The 20714-nt window shown below is 44.4% G+C and overlaps 1 protein-coding gene across 1 annotated transcript in view; it reads right to left on the bottom strand.

The window, feature by feature from the left end:
- The window catches only part of VSIG1 (V-set and immunoglobulin domain containing 1), a 29428-nt gene extending 18534 nt beyond the window's left edge, over positions 1-10894 (bottom strand). The window contains exons 1-2 of the mRNA XM_084813279.1: positions 10677-10894; positions 6785-6945 (exon numbers count right to left, since the gene is read on the bottom strand). Of these exons, the coding sequence (XP_084669405.1) occupies positions 6785-6945; positions 10677-10731 (216 nt within the window). The 5' untranslated portion in view covers positions 10732-10894. The remainder of the gene's footprint in view (positions 1-6784; positions 6946-10676) is intronic.
- Positions 10895-20714: the final 9820 nt, after the last annotated feature.

Here is a 20714-nt window from a genome sequence, read left to right as displayed (position 1 = left end):
TAAGGAGACTAAAGCAAGGATTACTATCTAACCTGGTGAGCTGGGCTGCCAGTGCCAACTAGATGAGATGTGTGAACAGTGTCTCTGCATTTTTATTTAGTGAAATACAGCCACCTCCCACTCATCTCCCTCCCCCTGGGACACCAGCTGGGAGCAGAATGCAGAAAGCAAACCACCAAGAAAGGCTCAAACACCCCTTCGCTCTTGCTACTTCACTCAAATTTGCAAGTAGGCTGTGAGGTCTCTAACAGAGAATCCGCAGCAACACCATCACCAAACCATCATTCTTGGGATTCTTTTGGGGAAGCCATGGGCAAAATCCAATAGGCCACTTCCCCCACCCCTCCCCACATGAATTCCCTTCTGCAAGTGGTGGGTCCCGCCACTTCTGTTGCGACAGTGGGACCCACTGCTTATGGAAAGGAGATTTAGTGCTTCCTAGAGGAAGACCCAAAATGAGTGGAAATGCTCCTTTCTGGAAGGAGGCAGGTCGGAGGAGCTCCCTTATTCCAGCTTCACTGACCTGCCTCCTTCCAGAAACAAGCATCTCTACTCATTTTGGGGCTTCCCCTACAAAGTGCTACACCGCCATTGCCCAAGTGGTAGGGGCTGCTTGTGCAACAGAACTGGCAGGGAGTAAGACAATCGGTGGGGTCATAAGTGCCCCATTGGATTCTTAAAACTGATACCAATCCAATATTCAGTCTGAAGTCAAAACTGAAGTGTTATCCTATAACAGTTCAGTTGGAAGGGGCTTCGTGGTGGCCATGGGTTAATCCAAAGGAATATAGCAGATTCTCATCTTTTCACCCAAAAGGTCTTTTTTATATTTGTTTTGGACATTCCTAGGAACAATGTAAAACTGCATTCAAAATAACTTTTGGAGTTCAAAACTGTCTACATCAGGCAACAAATAATTATTAAAATGTGTTTGCTTAAAAAAAAAAAGAGCGAGAACGTGACGCCAACTGCTGTTTTTGAATTTGGCATTGTACTTGAAGTTGAAAAGTTGTCACAGAGAGGAAGGCCACGATCTCTTCTCGTTCATCCCCGAGTGTAGGACACGGAATAATGGGCTCAAGTTACAGGAAGCCAGATTCCGGCTGAACATCAGGAAAAACTTCCTGACTGTTAGAGCAATACGACAATGGAACCAATGACCTAGGGAGGTGGTGGGCTCTCCCACACTGGAGGCATTCAAGATGAGGCTGGACAGCCATCTGTCAGGGTTGCTCTGACTTGGATTCCTGCATTGAGCAGGGGGTTGGACTCGATGGCCTTGTAGGCCCCTTCGAACCCTACTATTCTATGATTCTATGAAGTGCATTGTTTGACTGAAAGAAGCCAACCCAAAGGCAATTGGTCACTCTTAAACATTCAGACCTTTTTTATTTATAGCAGTAAAGTTGGTTCATCCAGTCTACTCTATACGAAGCAGAGTTAATACTTAGTCTTAGGCAAACTCATGCAATAAGAATCTACCTGTTGCCCTGCTTGGTGGGTCTGAAGGTGGGTCTGAAAGCCTGGCAGCAACAGGCACAGAGATACAAAAAGGCTAGAGTCACACACCATGGCACTTCGGTCTAAAATTGAACTGGCTTTCCATTCTGACTTCCAGTGCAAAGTACACAATGATTTCACCACAGAGATGCCAAAGACAGAGCAACGTTGCAATTTAATGTTTTGTTTTCGTTTGTTTTCACCACAAGTTCAAGCTATGTGTCACTTTAGACTTTTTCTATCTCTGTCACTGCAAGTAGAATAAATAATGTATAACGGGTCAATTTTCTTGTTGGGTCAGAATCTTTCCCCAAGATATGTTAGTGCACAGTTGAGAAAGAATGATAATCATTTTGTGCTGAATATATTGGGCTATTCCTCTACTAGTTCACATTACAAGAGACTTGGAGAAACTTTTTTGAGGGTTGTTTTTTTTTAATGGGTAATACTACAAACTGAAGGTGGTGATGTCTCTTCCCCCCCCCCTTTAAATTCCATGAATGCGGTAGGGTGATTGGACAATAAAAGCCTCATCTGGAGCACCTGCAATAGTGAAATGCAATTTTAACTGGGGGGGGGGTGGAGTTAAAGGAAAAATAGTTTTTATTTTACAAAACCTGACTCCAGAAACTTGCATGGGGACAGTGGAGGCTGGTGGCTCCAATTTCAATGGGTCTGTGATTCCATTCTGGATTTCAGTCAGAACCAGCCAGAACTCTAAAGGAGCTACCCAAGGTACTGAGCCCTATCCCTACCATGGGTTCACCACCTTGGATAGCTCCGTTAGAGTTCTGGCTGGTTCTGACTAAAACCCAGAATGGATTTATAGTCCCACCGAAATCAGAGCCACCAGCCTCTCCTTCATGGGGATGTAGGAAAGCATCAAAAGTACCACTGGAAATCAAAGGAAAATGGTACCCTTTATGTAGATTTACTTTTTCTTACCTTGTGTCTCCAGCTACATCTTCCCCGTGCATCTGTCATGTACACCATCTTTCGACAATGACTGATGGACTTTTCATGCATATAGTGGCACGGGGACTGCTGCATTTGAGTAGAAATGTGCTGATCTAAGAGTTAAGTGTGACTTTGAGCCTTTGTACAAAACACAGAGCACTCCCTCAACCGAGGCAACTCTAAATAAGTTGGTGAAATTTTTACATGAGCAAGATGTATTTCAGCCTTTCCCAACCTGGTGACCTCCAGATGTGTTGGACTACAACCCTGAGCATGCCCCAGCCAGCTATGCTTGTTAACCATGTGGTATGGCTTATTTTCCTTGAACAAGCCACCTTGAGGACCCATGGTTTGTTCTTGGGGTGTTCAGGGTGGTTAACAAGCCACATTGCGTGGTTAACAAGCCACCCTGTAGAAAATGTCCTGGGTTCAGACAACATGCTAACCCACAGTTCAACAAACAACCCATGGTTCAGCAAGCAACCCATACTCAGCCACTGAATGTGGGTTAGTGTGTTGTGTGAACAGCTCCATCATCTGCTTTTACTGGCCGCTGTCAGGGGTGCATGCAAAACATGTGTTCTCCCACTGAGCAACAGTCTTTTCTGCTCACACACAGATGAAATAACATGGGGTTCATCAAATGGATGGAGCTCTATGAGCCTGCAGTATGTTTTTATGCTGAAAATAAAGGCTTACCCATACGTACAAAAATATGAGGTAAATATAGAACAGCTCTACCCCTTATTCCCTTATCCCCAGTGAAAGCAATCTAGCAGAGGGGGGAAATGGGGCAGGGGAGACACAAAGGCTGTCGTTGCAGCAGAAAGGCAAGCGACACTTATTAGGGAGTTAAGTGAACTGCACCACTGGTAAAAAGTATTGTATGAGCAATGTAAAAAGTGGTAAAAACTAAGGTAAAACTGGAAAAATAAGGTTAAAACTGGAAAAATAAGGTTAAAACTGGTATTTTAAGGCAAAAACTAAGGTAAACATTAAGGCAAAAATAAGATAAAACTGGTAAATTAAGGTAAAACTGGTAAAAAGTAGGGCTAACATTGCAGCAGAAAGGCAAGCGACACTTCTTAGGGAGTTAAGTGAACTGCACCACTGGTAAAAAGTGTTGTATGAGCAATGTAAAAAGTGGTAAAAACTAAGGTAAAACTGGAAAAATAAAGTTAAAACTGGAAAAATAAGGTTAAAACTGGTATTTTAAGGCAAAAACTAAGGTAAACATTAAGGCAAAAATAAGATAAAACTGGTAAATTAAGGTAAAACCGGTAAAAAGTAGGGCTAACATTGCAGCAGAAAGGCAAGCGACACTTCTGAGGGAGTTAAGTGAACTGCAGAACTGGTAACCATTACTGAACAAGGAATGTTTGTATACTATGGCAACGCACCAGGGATTACTGATCGGATTTTCTTATACCTCAGTCTTCCCCAGCCCTCCAGATCCGACGGGACAAGGTGTTACATTATCTGTCTAAATCCTGACCTGATGAAGGGTGCCTTTTCTTTTCTTTTTTTGCTAATACATAGTTTTGAGTTTTCAGTAACCTGGGCCTAACCACAAACAAGGGAGTCTTCGCAACTCAGGACAGGCCTGCGGTGATCAACCCACATTTCATAAGTGGGTGGGACTTGACCAGAATGGAGAATTTGCTTGCTTGGTAGCTAATTTTGGGTGCACTGCCTTTCCGGCTTTAGGGTCCAGCAAAAGCGTGCTGGCGCCAGATTCGTGAGGGCCCTTGGCCAAGGCACCCTCCACGGGCCCCTCCCTCAGTGAGTCTCCCTCCTCACCGCTGTTTTCACCAGCTGCTCTTGTTCCTCCTCCTCTTTCTCACCATTGGTCCTGCTTGCTTGCTTGACAGGCCAAGAACCAGCAAGCAAGTAGGCCGTGGCGTCTACTGCTCTTCCTGCTCACCAGCACTGCTGTCTGGGCCAGAGCGAGAGGCAGGCGAACAAGCAGGATGCAATGGTGAAGAGGAGGAGCAACTCAAGGGGCTCTTGTTAGTGAGCTCCTGCTAGGGTACTCTCCCTTGGCAGGTGGACAACCATGCCTACCCTTGATGATGGCCCTGTCCCTGACAATTGCTGAGATCATCTTTGGAGGCTCTCCTCGGCCTTCCACAATGGTGCGGGAGGTGGCTAGCAATGACAGAGCCTTCTTTGTAGTGGCCCCCGTCTGGAAACCCCTCTCAGGGAGATCCACCCGGTTAAAACCTTTGACTTCAAGCAGTTAGAGTGTTGGACTGGGACTCAGGAGATCTGAGTTCTAGTCCTCCCGTCGGCCATGAAGCTCACTGGGTGACTTTAGGCTGATCACTGACTCTGTTCCTAACCTACCTCACAGGGTTGTTGTGAGGATAAAATGGAGAGGAGGAGGACCACGTAAGCCACCTTGGGCTCCTTGCAATGTAATAATAAATAAAGACATTTAAACTTTAATCTGTTGTTTTTATTAATTTTATGCTGGCTCCTCAATCTTTTCAATATTTTAAAATGTTTTAATGTATAATATTGCATTATTTTGATACTTTTATTGTTGTATTATTGCTCTTATTTTTATTTTGTTGATGATAATGTTGTTTTTTGGTTTTATGATTGCCAACTGCCCCGAGGGCATTTGTCAGTTGGACTGGGTAGAAATCTAATGAATAAATACATCTTCTTTCGTTCCATCTCTGTTGTCTGGGCCAGAGTGAGAGGCAGGTAAACAAGAGGGTTGCCATGGTGAAGAGGAGAAGCAAGTCCAGGGGTTCTCTGTCAGTGGGGCCCCGCTAGTGCGTGGGCCATCGGCAGGGGCCCAACCATGCTTAAAAAAACAGGAAATGTATCCCAACCCTGAACTAAATAGTGATGAAACCATTGGGATAGGCAAACTGGTGAAGATAATAAACGTACGGAAATAATCTGATAATATTGTTTTATCAATGCAGGCAAAAAACATACACTAAAAGACAACAGAGGGAAATACAATACTATTGTTCTGTATTATTTAACAATACAAGGAGTAACCAGTACCAAGCAACTCCAAACACGTTTCAACCTAAAGTCTTCATCAGCGGTCTAGTACCAAAAAACGGACTAGTATGTAAAAAGGTATATAAGGAGATAAAAAGGCTTTTATATATACACACACACATCCAAGTTCCTCACAACTATAAGCAATATAGGACACTGCAGTGTCTCCACCTGTGAATATAAAAACAATTAAAAAAAAAAACCCTGCTTCCTAAATATATATTCAAACATACAAATATATTATGTGTTAAAACCTCACCAATATTGTTTATAGTTGTGACGAAGTTGGACTGTAAAATGTGGGTGTATATATAAGCCTTTTTATCTTCTTATATACCTTTCTACATTGTTGTTGTTGTTCAGTCGTTCAGTCGTGCCCGACTCTTCGTGACCCCATGGACCATAGCACGCCAGGCCTTCCTTTCCTGCGCTCTCTCCCGGAGCGTGCTCAAGTTCATATTCATTGCATCAGTGATGCTATCTAGCCGTCTCATCCTCTGCCGTCCCCTTCTCCTTTTGCCTTCAGTCTTTCCCAGCATCAGGGTCTTTTCCAGAGAGTTTTCTCTTCGCATTAGGTGGCCAAAATATTTGAGCTTCAGCTTCAGTATCTGTCCTTCCAATGAGCATATATAAGCCTTTTTATCTTCTTATATACATTTCTACATACTGGAGTATTTTTATGTAGCAGACCACTGATGGTCGGAACACGTGTGGTTGTGTTTGGTACTCGTTACTCTGGTATTGTTGGATATTACACCACAATAGTATTGTATTTTCCTCTCCTGTCTTTTAATGTATGTTTTAGCCTGCACAGATAAAATAATATTATCAGATATTTCCGTATATATATTTTTTATCTTCACCAGTTTGCCCAGCCATGCCTACCCTTGATGCCATCCCCAAAATGAAATACAAGGAAGTATTTAACAGGAACCATTCCCTCACCCAGCAAGAATAAAACGAAATACATTAAAAAAAAAAAAGATTTGTGGCACTTCATTGTAATTTACCTGCCGCTGGCATAAAAAAAAAAATATATTCTCCTTTGAAAGAGAAGCATTTAACTTTGAGGCTTTGTCAAGACCTTTCTATTGATAACAGTTCAGTTGGAAGGGGCTTCTTGGTGGCAAAAAAGATTCTCATCTTTTTACCCAAAAGGTCTTTTTGATATTTGGATCGGGCATTCCTAGGAACAAAGTAAAACTGCATTCAAAATAACCTTTAGATTTCAAAACTGTCTACATCAGGCAACAAATAATTATTCAAATGTGTTTTCTTAAAGAAAAAGAACGTGATGCCTTACTATACTGCTGTTTTTGAATTTGGCATTGTAAAAAGTCCACTGAATCAACAGTTTAGGTGCAGCCCCTTGAACTTCATATGTGCAGAGAAGAGTGACGTTTCCACCAACCGTTGTGTTCAAAGACCTCTGGGGAACATTCAGGATCACGCAGCTCACAGGACCTGTGGGAGTGGGGGAAAAGGCCAGCAGGGAAAACATCAGTCAGGGACCATAGCATACCAAGGCATTGACTTTGTACCTGTACACTCCCTCTCATGCTTGCCGATCACCATCAGAGATCCTGCTCTGGGTTCCCTTGCCAACTGAGGTGCATCAGGGAAATGCAAAGGATGGGAACAGGGCCTTTTCAGTAGTGGGGCCCACAGTATGGAATGCATTGTCCCCAAGGGAGCCTGCTTGGCCCTAAATCAGGGGTGGGCAGAAGGTAGAACAGAACAGGGTGGCCACTTATAAATTGCCAAAAGAAAAAAAAAAGAGGACAAGCATCACCAAAATAAAAGGGGTCAGCGATTTCCATAAAATGTGCATATGCCAATTTATACATATAGATGCAAATTTAGAAATAATGATGACAATTTTAATAGAAATGCAGTACATCTTACCATAGTGGGCAAGACTGGGACCAGATGGCTGGTGTTCCTGCCTACTCAGTCTGCTGCCCAGATGCTAGCTCTTGATGGGCAACATTTCTTATGGTTCATTATCTTTAAACTGCAATTGGACAAGACAGACCTTCAAGTAGAGGACAATCCTCTGTAAAAGAGGACGCCTGGCCACCCTGGATCTACTAGTATATCTCTGGGTGAGTTGTAATGCATCAGCAAAGGCTTCTGACTCCCAAACGTCTAACAATAGGAACTACTAAATAGCTTCCCCCGCCTCCTCTAAATTTCGTTGTAGTAAAACAGGGGTGTTGAACCTCTTTCACCTCGAGGGCCGAATTCAGTTTTGGAGAAGCTCTCGAGGGCCCTATTCCAGTGGTGGGCGGAGCCAAAGGCAAAAGGGTCGGGGCCAAAACACTAGCATATTTCACTTTGAAGTTTGGATGGTCAATAACTCAGCCTCTGCAGCGGCCTTTCAAGCGTTTAGAATGAGGGGAAACGTTCAGAAACCACCAAACGACCCGCGGCTGGGCGAATGGCGGTGGGGCCGGGGGAACCTTGGACAGACGGATTGGGATCCAGGAGGCCAGAATTTGGCCCATGGGCCTGAAGTTCAACACCTCTGCTGTGAAAGAATGGTTGGGGGAAAACAGGAGTGGATTTTTTAAAGGATTTGTGAGCTTGGTTCTGGCACAGACCACAAATTCGTAGGCTGACCATGTATTCAGAAGGGACTCTGTTCCTTCATTCTTAACATACGGCCATCTGCCTGAGCCACTATTTCCCACTTGGCTCCAGCTGCTGGATCTTGGAGTTCTAGTAAAAAACAAAAAAAATAGATCCCGCAAGCCTGAAGCCTGCTTACCTCAGATCTAAGGTCCAGCTCTCAAGTTAAAGCATGTATTTTCTGGGTAGCTTTGTGAAGAGGCTGATGAGGCTGCATATCCCCCATCCTGCTGCTTCGGATGGGTGTAAGACCTATCCTTTGCTGTCAAAGGGAGTGGTCCTGGTTCACTGGTAGAGCACCTGCTTTGCATACAGAAGGTCTCTGCTTCAATCCCCAGCATCTCCAGTTAGGGCAAGAAAAAATCCTGCCTGAAACCTTGGAGAGCTGCTGCCAGTCAGTGTTGACAATACTTCCTATTTTCCATTTTATTTGGTATTTTCGCTAGCTGTTAAATGGCAAACATGTGGTTGTAGTAGCCAAGGATGGAATTAGCCTAACCAAGAAAATGGCAAGAGCTTTGGAGTGGCAATCTAACCATTAGTTCACACAATCACCACCCTCAGATTCTGATCCCTTTCTATGCCAAGAGGTGACCGCATATGCACGCACACACACACACACACACACACACACAGTATTCTAAAGTGATTACCACACACTCTAAACCAAAACAACAGCAGGAAATACAAACTGGAAAAAAAATTCCTTTGTTAATTGGCTGTTGTAGTTAAATAATGTGTGTCTGTTTCCTTCAGATAGTTCACCTTGGTTGGGATCCAAGTAAAAAATGATGGCTTACCTACCGATTGTGTGACATGCATATTTCATGTCACACATTTAACTTTGAATCATAGTTTGGTGCTAATGGAACCAGTTCTTTGTTCCCTTCCCCATTTTCCCTTCATGCATTCTGCTTAACTATTACTTCCTTGTTCAAGCAAACCATAGTTTCCTGTTCATATCCAAACCAGCACCCCATGGTTTGTGCTTCCACTCCACCTCCGGATTACAGACCAGGATTTGTGGGTCTCTGTGTGTTTGTGTTTGTCTGATACATATCTACCCTGAGCATTTTTTTATCCTGCAGCTTGCATAAGATCAATAAAAACAACACAGTCCTTGTCCCGCAGCCTTACAATCTAAAAGCCACAAAAGGAAAGAGGAAGGAGGAAAACAAAGCAAACCCAAGCACCAATTCTTAAAGTTACATGGTTTTTATAATGACCAGCTGGAATGGAAAATGGTTAATCCAGACAAAGCCCTCTCATTTCTGAATTACAAACATCTCCCAGTCTTCTCTGTCGATATTCTATGGCAATGTATTTTCCTTGGTAGTAATTAGGAAACGTAAGTGTGGTTCAGAGCCAGTGTGGTGCAGTAGTTAGACTGATGGACTTGGAGTCAGGGAGATCTGGGTTCTAGTCCTCATTCAGCCATGAAGCTCACTGGGTAACTTTGGGCCAGTCACAAACTCTCAGCCCAACCTACCTGACAGGGTTGTTGTGAGGATAAAAATGGAGAGGAGGAGGGTAATGTAAGCGACGTTGAGTTCTTTGCAAGAGGAAAAATGGTGGATATAAATGTAATAATAAATACAATAAAAATAAATAACTCATTACTTGTGGTAACGCAACACATTTCATTCCAACAATATCAGTACAATGTATTTGCATAACCCTATAATATGTCAGTTTTGGAAATACTGACATCTAATACATTTACATTTAAACACAAATATCAACACTAGATGAGGGAACAACTCTGGATTAGGAGAATGATGACTCTAACTCTCCATTTACTTTGAAAGGCTTAAAGAAGATTTTCTTGCCAGAATCTAGGCAACTAGAATCTTACCAGGAAATTCCATTAAGGAGGAAAAGACGAAATAGGTGCAGGGTACCTTTGGCTGGTAGCTCTAAGAGCCTCCCTCCATCTGGAAGCAGCTTACATGGCCATGGGGTCCCTGGTGGCTTGAACAAGCCCAGAAGGCTTGTACCAGCCTATTCTTTTTTCCCTTTGAACAGCTGACTCCCATGTTAAATCACAAACTACTTTTGAAACTCACTTTTCCATGAGGCATACAGGGTTGGAGTCCCAGTTCAAGAAAAACAAACCTAAAGCAGCAACGGGTTCGCAGAACTAGTTTCATGTTTCTTTGGATCCTGACCATCAATCATAGACAATTAGAAAATTCACCTCATTGTTAACACACATTCACCTTATCTCGATATCTTCCAAATCCCCCTTTATTTAGCCATCTCCAGTTCTTAGAGATAAATCCCATTTAAAGAACTATCACAGGATTAAAATTCAGAGAGTTGGGCATCCGCAGAAATAAATTGATTTGATATCACATCCTCAGCTTTTGCTCTTTATCCCAAAATATGGGGGCGTACTAAAAAGAAGGACATCGCATGGCCATTGAAATGCATTGGTTAATGGCCATTTGGTGTCCTTTTTAGTACATCCCCAAAATATATTGCTTATGTTGACGACAGTCCGGAAAAAAAAGAAAGAGAAATCTGTTTTTCATTTCAGCTGCTGAATATTATGTGAACCTTACCTGTGATTGCTGCTAGAATTACAAATGTCTTCAACATGGCTGCTGGTGTTTTCATATGCCAGGACAGAAAGCGGTACAGAAGATGCTGTTGCGTGAACAGGCAAATCTCAACTGAGGTTTTAAAAAACAGAGTCTTCGTTTCACTTATCAGCAGCGTATTGGCAAGTCAACAGAGGGCTCCCCCTCCCTCACTTTATCAGATCCATAAAGCTGTTCTCAGGGTAGCTGTGTGATTTGTTGAACCGAAATCATTCATGGGGTGTGTACTGTTGAAATATGTGTTAATAATAAACCTAATAATTCTGTAATACATATAGGGTTAAATTGTTCATGTCGAGAAAACATGGAGTTACTATTCCAACAATTCAATGTAAGTTGAGATGCAAGCTTCCAAATGACGTTTACACAGATTCCAATAGGACTACATTTTCCCTATCATTACACATGCTAATAAGGCTTTCTGCAGATTATCTGAAGGTTTGAGATGCCCTTCAGGCCAGCTGGACAAACAGACAGACCTCAGTGTTTTTATAGGGGAAAATACTGTTCTTTGTTAATTGGTGGCAGAATCTTATCGAAGTTGTCTTTAACATGAGTTGCAGAGGTATAATTGGCTTTGAACTGAGTCAAGAAAGGGCATTTTTAACCTTTAATTGCTGCTACAAACAGGACTGGGTCTTGTATTTGCATCCTTTGAGGATCTGAACTGGGACCAGGGCTTTTTAACTTGTTCATAAATGAGCTGGAGTTGAGGTGAGGTGGCCACATTTCTTGATGACACCAAAATATTTAGGGACAGTGAAGAGCTCTGAAAAGATCTTTCCAAATTGGGGAAATGGGCATTAAAATGGCAAATGCAGTTCAGTGTAAGGAAGTGTAAAGTGATGCACATTGGGACAAAAAAAGGAAAACAATCATAACATATATCTGCTGATGGGGTTTGAGCTGGTGGTGAGTGCCCAACAAAGAGATCTTGGAATTGTTGCAAGATTCTGGACTTTTGCCCCAATATCCAGCCCTACCTGCATCACTGTATGCAAGCACAATGCCATGGGTGCTATCTTAAGAAGCAGAGAGAAAGCAAGAAATTCAAGCAAAGCAACGCAGGGCCTTCTTACCTGAGGAAAATACATGCAGTATATTATGTGTATACACAATTGGGGACACAGCTTAGCTATACTGTGAGTTCATTATTTTAATCTGCTGAAGGCAGAGAGGATAACTACACTGTAGAGACTTTCCAAATTAGTCATGGAAACTCAGGAAGAACAACTAGTTGCAAGACAGTTGCTCAGGGAACAAAGCTGTTTGCAGTCCAGATTATATGAGGGAAGGGAAAGTTGTCAGTTTAGACAGAGTGAAAACTTCACGCAGAGCATGATGAGGGTGCAGGAGATAGGACGCTAAATGGCAGGAAGTATTTGACATAGCAATGGCAGGGGATCACATCAAACAAAAGTACACACTAAGGGTTCATTTGTTTTTGGAGTTTTTGAAGCAGGTAGTAGATGCAATAGCAGGGGTCACTCAGGGTCCAGAGCTAATTAACAGCTCTGGTTTCATAAGAGAGCCTCAGGTGCAAACAGGGGTACAGTAGGGGGGAATGTTGCCTAACAGCCAGGTGAATCCAAATACGTTTCCTTTTTAGCCTAGTTTCTTGTGTATAGAAGGACTAGTATATTGTAGTAGTGATGGTTTCATTCTGTTAGAAACCTGGTTTGATTTGCTCTCCTGCTTTATACTTCTGGTGGCTTATCTACGAGTCAGTAAAGTTTGCCAAGCTCTTCACTTTCTGGGCTCAGTATCCTTTGTTCAGCCACTTCTGCTAAAAGGGAGCGCAGGAGATAGGAGACTGAAGGGAGGGTACAGAGTAAGTTACGGGCTAAAAAAGAAGACCCCAAATGAAATGTCAGTTGATAATGAAGTCTGAGGAAAGGGGAAAGGAGACAACTGAGACAAAAGGGAGTTAATCAAAGAGTGGGCTCTGACGTCTGAAGAAACTTTGCTGTGAGGGGGACAGAAAACAGATGACTATGAAGCAGCCTCGTTTGTTTGTTTGTTTGTTTATTACATTTCTATACTGCCCCCTAGCCGAAGCTCTCTGGGCAGTTCACAAAAATTTATTGCTGTATGATGTAAGGCTCTAGTCCTGTACCCACTTGGGAGTAAACCCCATTGAACTCAATGGGACCCATTTCTGAATATTTATTTCTTTATTGCATGTATATCCTGCTTTTTTCCTCTTGCAAGGAACCCAAGGTGGCTTCCATGATCCTCCTCCTCTCCATTTTATCCTCACAACAACAACCCTGTGAGGTAGGCCGGGCTGAGAGTCAGTGACTGGCCCAAAGTCACCCAGTGAGCTTCATGGCCGAGTGGGGACTTGAACCCGGATCTCCGCAGTCCTAGTCCTGCACTTTAACCACTACACCATACTGGGTCTCACTTATTGGATTGTGCTGCAAGTTAATTAACCATTCATTAGCTTCTTTGCCAGGAATCTAAGCCTGAAATGCCTAAATTAATATTTATAGAGAATACATGTAGTTACTGGAGAAAACATGGCAATATGCAGTATCTTGAATTATTATTATTATTATTATTATTATTATCATCATCATCATCATCATCATTTTGCTTTTAGCCAGTGAAGGCTAGCAGCTTCAATTTGGTGGGGCTGTGAATGCATTCTGAGTTTCAGTCAGAACCAGCCAGAACTCTAAAGGAGAGAGACAAGGTGATGAGCCTATTTGGATGATAGGGTTCAGCACCCTGGATAGTTCCATTAGAGTTCTGGCTGGTTCTGACTGACACCCAGAATGGATTCACAGCCCCACTGAAATTGGAGCCCCACCAGCCTCCAGTCCTTTTAGCAAAGCTTTACCATTATTATCTGAGTGGATTCACACATTAACATCTCTACCCTGGTTTTGCTGTCTTTTCAGAGGCAGAGTTGGTGATTTGGGGGTGAGGTGGGGAGGTTGAAAATGTGAGAGAAGCCTATATCTACTTCCCTCCTCCCCCCCTACCCCAACACTTACGAAGCATGCTTAATATCTGCCTTCTCGTAGAACCCAAAATACGTCCCTGAAATCTCTAGGACTAGTGCTGCTGCCAGTGATGAAGCCAGGGTTGGAACGTGGGGCCAAAGTCTGGGGCCTTGCAGACCAGCACCAGCCGCCCTCCCATGACTGCCCAGAGAGCAGCAGGCGGTGATATTAGAAATGTAGAAGCGTAGTTGGGGGAATGGTGGTTGGGGTGGCGGACGACAGAACCAAAATGGTAGTTGTGTGATTCAGAACTGAAATAATATACATTACCATCTACACACACACACACACACACACACACAAACACACACGCACACCCCATATTTATTGTGAACCTCCGAGAGATTTTATTATATTCAGCAGTATATAAATGCCACAAATAAAATAAATAAATGGGACCATTACATTCAGGGTCTAAAATTACCTAGCTGTACCACCGGCTGCTCCCTCAACAATGTATTTATTTATTTTCAATCATTCTGTACTGCTTCATATAATAAAATCCCTTAACGGCACAATCCTATGGGGATGGCCGTAAGCCTCCGCACTTGGAGGCTTATGGCCATCCAATGCAGAGCAGGTGGAGTGGCGGAGGCAAATTTGGCTTCCACGCTCCTGCCGCTCTGCTTTCTGGCCAGACGTGCTTTTTCGCCCGTCTAGGTGGGGCTCATTGGAGGGGGAGGGAAGGAGGCTGTGGAGGCCTGGGGATATGTCATCAGCTGGCCTCCCCAGTCCCCTTTCCTCCCCACCCACCAGCACACTTCCTTTCCCTCCACTCTGAGGTTCCCTTTGCAACCTCCGAGAGGCATCTGGCATGGTTGGGAGAGGGAGGGGGAGGGGGCAAGGAGCTCGTATTCCTGGCTCTGGTTTGGGGCACTGGCTCCAACCTCGGATCCAGAAATCCAAACTATCCTATGGCCCCCCAGACTCTGTCTCGGGGCTGCAAGATTGCTCCCTCCATGGTTTATATATAAACATTTAAAGCACATTTAAATACACTATTAACAAACCATTTAGGGCACAATCCTGTGCATGTTTAGACAGAAAAAAGGCCTACAACTCCCAGTGCTGGCTGGGGCATGCTGGGAGTTGTAGGACTTCATTCTGCCTAAACACGCATAGGATTGCAATCTGAAACTTATTGAAGGCACTGAAGAATGACTGGATTCTTAACATAACCAAATCATTTCCCTCCCCTTCTATGGTCCTCTAACCTTCCTAGGCCTCCTCCAGCAGTTACTCCTAGATCTTAAGAAGGAATAGTAGTTGGTGCTTGCCATATTTATTAGAGAGTAGCTGGTGGCCTGGAAACCCTTATCTCAAGATAGGATGGAAAATAGAAAGGTCCAGTACCAGGCACTTCATGTTAACTGATGGCGTGAGTCAACAGCAAGTAAACTGAAAGTCACCCACATGTAGACACTAAAACGCAAACATAGTTATGACTCTATATGAGCCCACAGACATACTCACCTAGGGGAAGTACTTTCCCTTCTCATAGACTTCTAGACAAAGCTAGATATGGTAATTCAGGGACATTTATTGCAGTGGTTTTTGTATGTGTGTGGCATACTATAGCTCTGTCCCGTCCTGGTTAGGTGCTTTGGGCCTCCTGATCAAAAGATTTGATCTCCAATAGCAGATAATGGGGCTGTTCACACAACACGCTAACCCACACTGGTTGAGTGTGGGTTGCTGTTGAACCGTGGGTTGTTTGTTGAACTGTGGTTTAGTGTGTTGTCCGAACCTGGGTCATTTTCCGCAGGGTGGCTTGTTAACCATGCAGTGTGGCTTATCTATCTGGAACAAGGCACCTTGAGAACCCATGGTTTGTTGCTGGGTTGTTCAGGGTAATAAACAAGCCACCTTGCATGGTTAACAAGCCAGCTTGTGGAAAATGTCCTGGATTCAGACAACACGCAAACCCACGGTTCAACAATAACCCACACCCAATCACTGAGTGTGGGTTAGTGTGTTGTGTATGAACAGCCCCATTGAATCTACTGTTACATAGCTTGCTTCCCTTATGTTATGTTATATTAGACTGGACAGTTGCTTATCTTTGTCGTATATTCCATTTTCTCACCTTCCTCCCAATCCCTTTTCCTTCTGCATTGTTTTTTTAGATTGTAACCCTGCAGGGACAGAGGCTGTCTTATTACTTTGTAAGCCACTCAGGGAGCTGGGGGGGGGGGGAGCATGTCTGAAGACTGGAGTGAAAATGCTTCAAATACATAAATAATAAACAAAAATCTAGCAAGCATAAGTGTCCATGTGCGTTATGTTGTTCATCTGTTACAGGGCTCCTTCACACTGAGCTTTTATCCTGCGATTCACGGACGTTTGCGGACTCTTTACATGACGATGTGATCATTCAAGGCATCTCCTGCACTAAATGCCCATTATTCTGTTTTTAAATAGATCGCAGATAACGAGCTATCAAATTACCCCATTGTGTGCCGCTTCAGTTTCCTTCATGAAAAGAGGAAAAGCAGCAAGAAGAGGAATGAGATCAATGAAAGATAATGGAAGACTCAGATATGGGGAGAAGGAGAGGGAAAGGGGAGGGGGGAAAGGAAGTGGGTGAAAAATCATAGAATCATAGAACAGTAGGGCTGGAAGGGGCCTATGACCATCGAGTCCAACCCCTGCTCAATGCAGGAATCCAAGTCGGAGCATCCCTGACAGATGGCTGCCCAGCCTCGTCTTGAATGCCTCCAGTGTGGGAGAGCCCACCACCTCCCTAGGCAATGGGTTCCATTGTCGTATTGCTCAAACAGTCAGGAAGTTTTTGCGGAGTCGTTGCGATCCTGTATTTAAAACGGAAGCAGAAAGCCCCGCTTTAAATGCAGGGTTTTAGGCTGGTGTAGAGATGCCCACAGAGTTCATAACAATCTCTGGTATAATAATGAGTTCACTGTACAAACAAACAGGCAGAGCTTTTAGCTGCACAAATCCCAAATGACATTGTAGGCGCTGCTATGCTTGCATGTTTAATGAACACATGAAGGGGGGGTGAGGGCGCAAAGATAATCATGCTCATGCCACACCCCTCCATCACCATCCTCACCACCTCCACGTCTTGGGGGTGGATATCTGTAAGGGGGAGCCTTCTCTATCCACGGAGGCTCCCCGCACAAGTCCCTTTAGGACTGTCTTCTGTCTAAACATGCACAGGATAGCACCCTGACCTGACGCAGTCATACAGTTTGCCCAATGTCTGGCTCCTTTGGCCTCCTCCCCCCTCATCCCTCGGCAGGGCCACTGACAAAGGGGTACAGCCAGCAGTATAGTGGTTGGGCCAGGCTCTTGAGGTGAGGAGGGGGGCACCTCACTGCTGCCCCCTGCCCAAGCTCCCAGATGGTGATTCCCCTCAGCAGCCTTGGTTGCTCCTCTTGCTGCCTTTTTCCTGCACCATGGGAGGGGGAGGAGGCTGAGGCCTCCCTCTTCCTTCCCCCATTTACCCCACAGGCTGCGGCACTGCTCTGCCCTTCCAGTGGGAAGACAGCAATGGAGAAATTCACGATTTTAGAATAGCTGTGATTTTGCAGCGATATGTCCCAACCCTCCCCACCCACCCACCCTGCAAAAGGTAGCAGTACAGACAGGTGTTCCTGTCTTTGGCACTGAATGTGAACCTGGACGTTCCCTCTCCAGACAACAAGCAGAGTTACTCTGTCTTTTCTTATCTGTGTGGCCTTAACATTACAAAAGTGCTGGAAGCTCACCGGTCCCGAGGCTGATTTTGGAATCTTCGAACTTTAATTTTTTAAAATAAACGTCTGCATTTTGGTGTAACTGGGGAGTCCCTTGAGTACGTAGGGACCATGACCTTATTTGGGGTGGGGACTGTTTTGTTTCCAAACTGATTGGCACGTGAACTCCTGAGATTGTGCTTAGAGGCCGTCACAGTGATGATGGTGATTCAGTAAGGAGCCAGCTGGTGTAGTCTACACTTCCTCCGGTGAGCAGATTTGAAATACCACATGTATGTCTGAAAGGCGGCGTTGCGGAGCGTGTTGGGGTGGAGTGGTGTCTCATGTTGAAAGAGAAATGGCTCTGTGTCTGCCATGCATGAGTAGGAGTTACACATGAATGGGCCTTTTAACATAGTCAAGACTGACTCAGAGTCTGCTAACAGGGTGTTTCTGTTGTCCCTGCCCTTCCCATTTTCCTTCCTATCTTTAGATAAGGGCCCACTTGCTGCAAAAGTATGTAAGGTTCATTGTTGGACAACTGAATGTCCAGTGAAAAAGCGCCTGAGCCAGTGAATGCAGATACAGATTAAGTGGTGACTTTTCTCACTTGGAGATCATGTGGTGTAGCGATCAGAACAGTGTCCCCCAACCTGGTGCCCTCCAGCTGTTTTGGACTACAACTCCCAGAATTCCTGACCATTAGCCATGTTGGCTCAAACTGATGGGAGTTGAAGTCCAAAACATGGCAGGGGGAAACCAGGTTGGGGAAGGCTAGGCTAGAATGTCATATTAGGACTGGGAAGACCTGGGTTCAAATTCCTGTTCAGCCATGAAGCTCACCAGATGACCTTGGACCTGTCTATCTTAGCCAAACCTACCTTGCAGGGTTGGTGTGAGGAGGAAATGGAGTGGTAGAGAACCATATATGTTGCTTTGGGTTCCTCAGAGGAAAGGCAGGATACGAATTAAATAAATGAAATGGTTTGTTTCTAAAAACATGTTCAGCTATTAAATACGGATTTCAGTGAAAATATACAAAGCAAGAAAAGGCCTAAGACTTAGGGCCAAAATAGACACTGACCAGATTTGCACAACATATTTAACCCATACACAGTGGTTGAGTGTGGGTTGCTGTTGAACTGTGGGCTGTTTGTTGAACCATGGTTAGCATGTTGTCTGAAGCCAGGACGTTTTCCACAGGCTGGCTTGTTAACCATGCAGTGTGGCTTTTTTTTTTTATTGAACAAGCCACCTTGTGAACCCATGGCTTGTGGTTCAGTGGTTCAGTATGGTTAACAAGCCATACTGCAGAAAATGTCCTGGGTTCAGACAACACGCTAACCCACAGTTCAGCAAGCAACCCATGGTTCAGCAAGCAACCCATACTCAGCCACTGAATGTGGGTTAGTGTGTTGTGTGAACAGCCCCATTGCTTAGCAGAGCTGTTTAACAGCTGCCCAACATTTTTATTAATGAAAAGCATCCATGGGGGCTGCCTGTCTAATAAGGGTAGCAGTGGAGAGGAGGGGAAACCACTTACCCTTTCTCCTATAGCCATTTTTTTTCTGCTCAAAACTGGCCCCTCTTCCATATATGACTTGCTATATCTTAATGGTGAATTGTAAGAATACACAAGAGTGTTCTGTGCTTGGTTGTACAGATGGAATTAGTGCTGGCTGCAGGATCTGGGGGGTCCTCAGGCACAGCACTTGGTGGGAGGTGGAACATTCAAACTGAGAATTCTCTTAGGCTTGCAACTGATCCTCTTGGGTACTCTGTGTAAAGCAAAAATGGCAGCACTGTACAGGTGGTACACCCCCTGCTGGCTTTGTGTCCCAAGCAAATGCCCAACCTTGTAACTGTTATGACCCTCAGCCCCTGGACTTTCTGGTGTGCAGCAGAAGATTCTGATGAGGATAAGGCACAGGCTATTCCCTTGGGAGGTAAGACAATTAGTGCCTTATTCAGGGCCCCTACGGACAGAGGACAAAGCCCTGCAATCGTCCTCTGGCTCAGAGCAGGAGTCCCTAGGAGAACTTCTATCTCCATAGCCTTGCAAAAGTCTCAGGCTACAGAATCAAGTGAGGCCCCTTTAACAGTCCAGTCTGCTCATCCAGGAGGAGCAGAGCTGACCACACCACAGGTCTTGTCAACCTACATAGGGCTTCAATTGGCATTAGCTCTCTGCTGAAACAACATCCTCCTATTGTCCTAGCAAGAAAGTTTTCCAGACAGCATGACCCAGTTGGAGCTATCCAAGGTCCTATTTTCTTCCTGCCTTGATCTGACAGCCATCAGATGCTGCCAGCTTCACCTCTGAGCCTCAAAGAACCATTGAAAATGACAGCCACCTCTAAAGGTCTCATTATCCCTTTATAACGGGTGGGCAACATGCCCCCCCCAGTGAGGCCCCCACCCCCTGCCAAATTTGGGGTGTCCTGGAAAAAATTAAGCTAAAAATGGCATATCACCAAAAGGGTCAAATGTAAAGTAAGCTGAATTTGACCCTTTCAGCTCTCTGTAGCAGCTATTGATGCCAATTTTTCCTTTAAAAATATTTTAAAGGGGGGCCAGGGAGGCCAAAATGGCCTCCCGACCTCCCAAAGTTGCCCACCCCTGCTTTATAATCCCTGAGGGGATGAGCCCCCTCTTCTCTGCTCTGTTGTTTGTCCCCAGAACCAATCTCAGTGAGAAAAAGGGGTTTATCCCATCAGGAATAATGGGCCCTAGATATTATAAAAGAAGAAAGAGACGTTCTAGAATTTGGCTGTCCATCTGAAGGATGGTCGACACCCCTGCACAACTGTAAAATTGTAAAACAAAACAACACATGTTACATGAAGTCTAAAACCAGCAGTGGGCTGCACACTCAGAATTCTGTAAAGTTTTCCTAATTGATGGATGGTAATTGATATCTTCTGCCAACCTAGCAGTTCGAAAGCAAGAAATTGCAAGTAGATAAATGGGTACCGCTTCGGCGGGAAAGGTAACAGCGTTCCGTGCACCTTGGTGTTCAGTCATGCCGGCCACGTGACCACAGAAGCGTCTTCGGACAGCGCTGGCTCTTCGGCTTAGAAATGGAGATGAGCATCACACCCTAGAGTTGGACACGACTAGTTGGGGACACCTTTACCTTTTTTAATTGATATCTACTAATTTTTTTCAGGTGATCATGGCCTTCTAATTAGTTACCCCTTGAGTCAATTATGCCTGAAATCAGACTGGATAAAGGTTGCTTTCTCCCCCCTTCCAAAGTTTCATCCCCATAAATTGAGTTCATGGACTAACTG

Source organism: Heloderma suspectum, chromosome 9 (assembly GCF_057233095.1).
Source record: "Heloderma suspectum isolate Gila_16-S chromosome 9, 16-S_ref, whole genome shotgun sequence".
In the NCBI taxonomy this organism is placed as follows: Eukaryota; Metazoa; Chordata; class Lepidosauria; order Squamata; family Helodermatidae; genus Heloderma; species Heloderma suspectum.
This window is presented reverse-complemented; position numbering and strand designations above follow the sequence as displayed.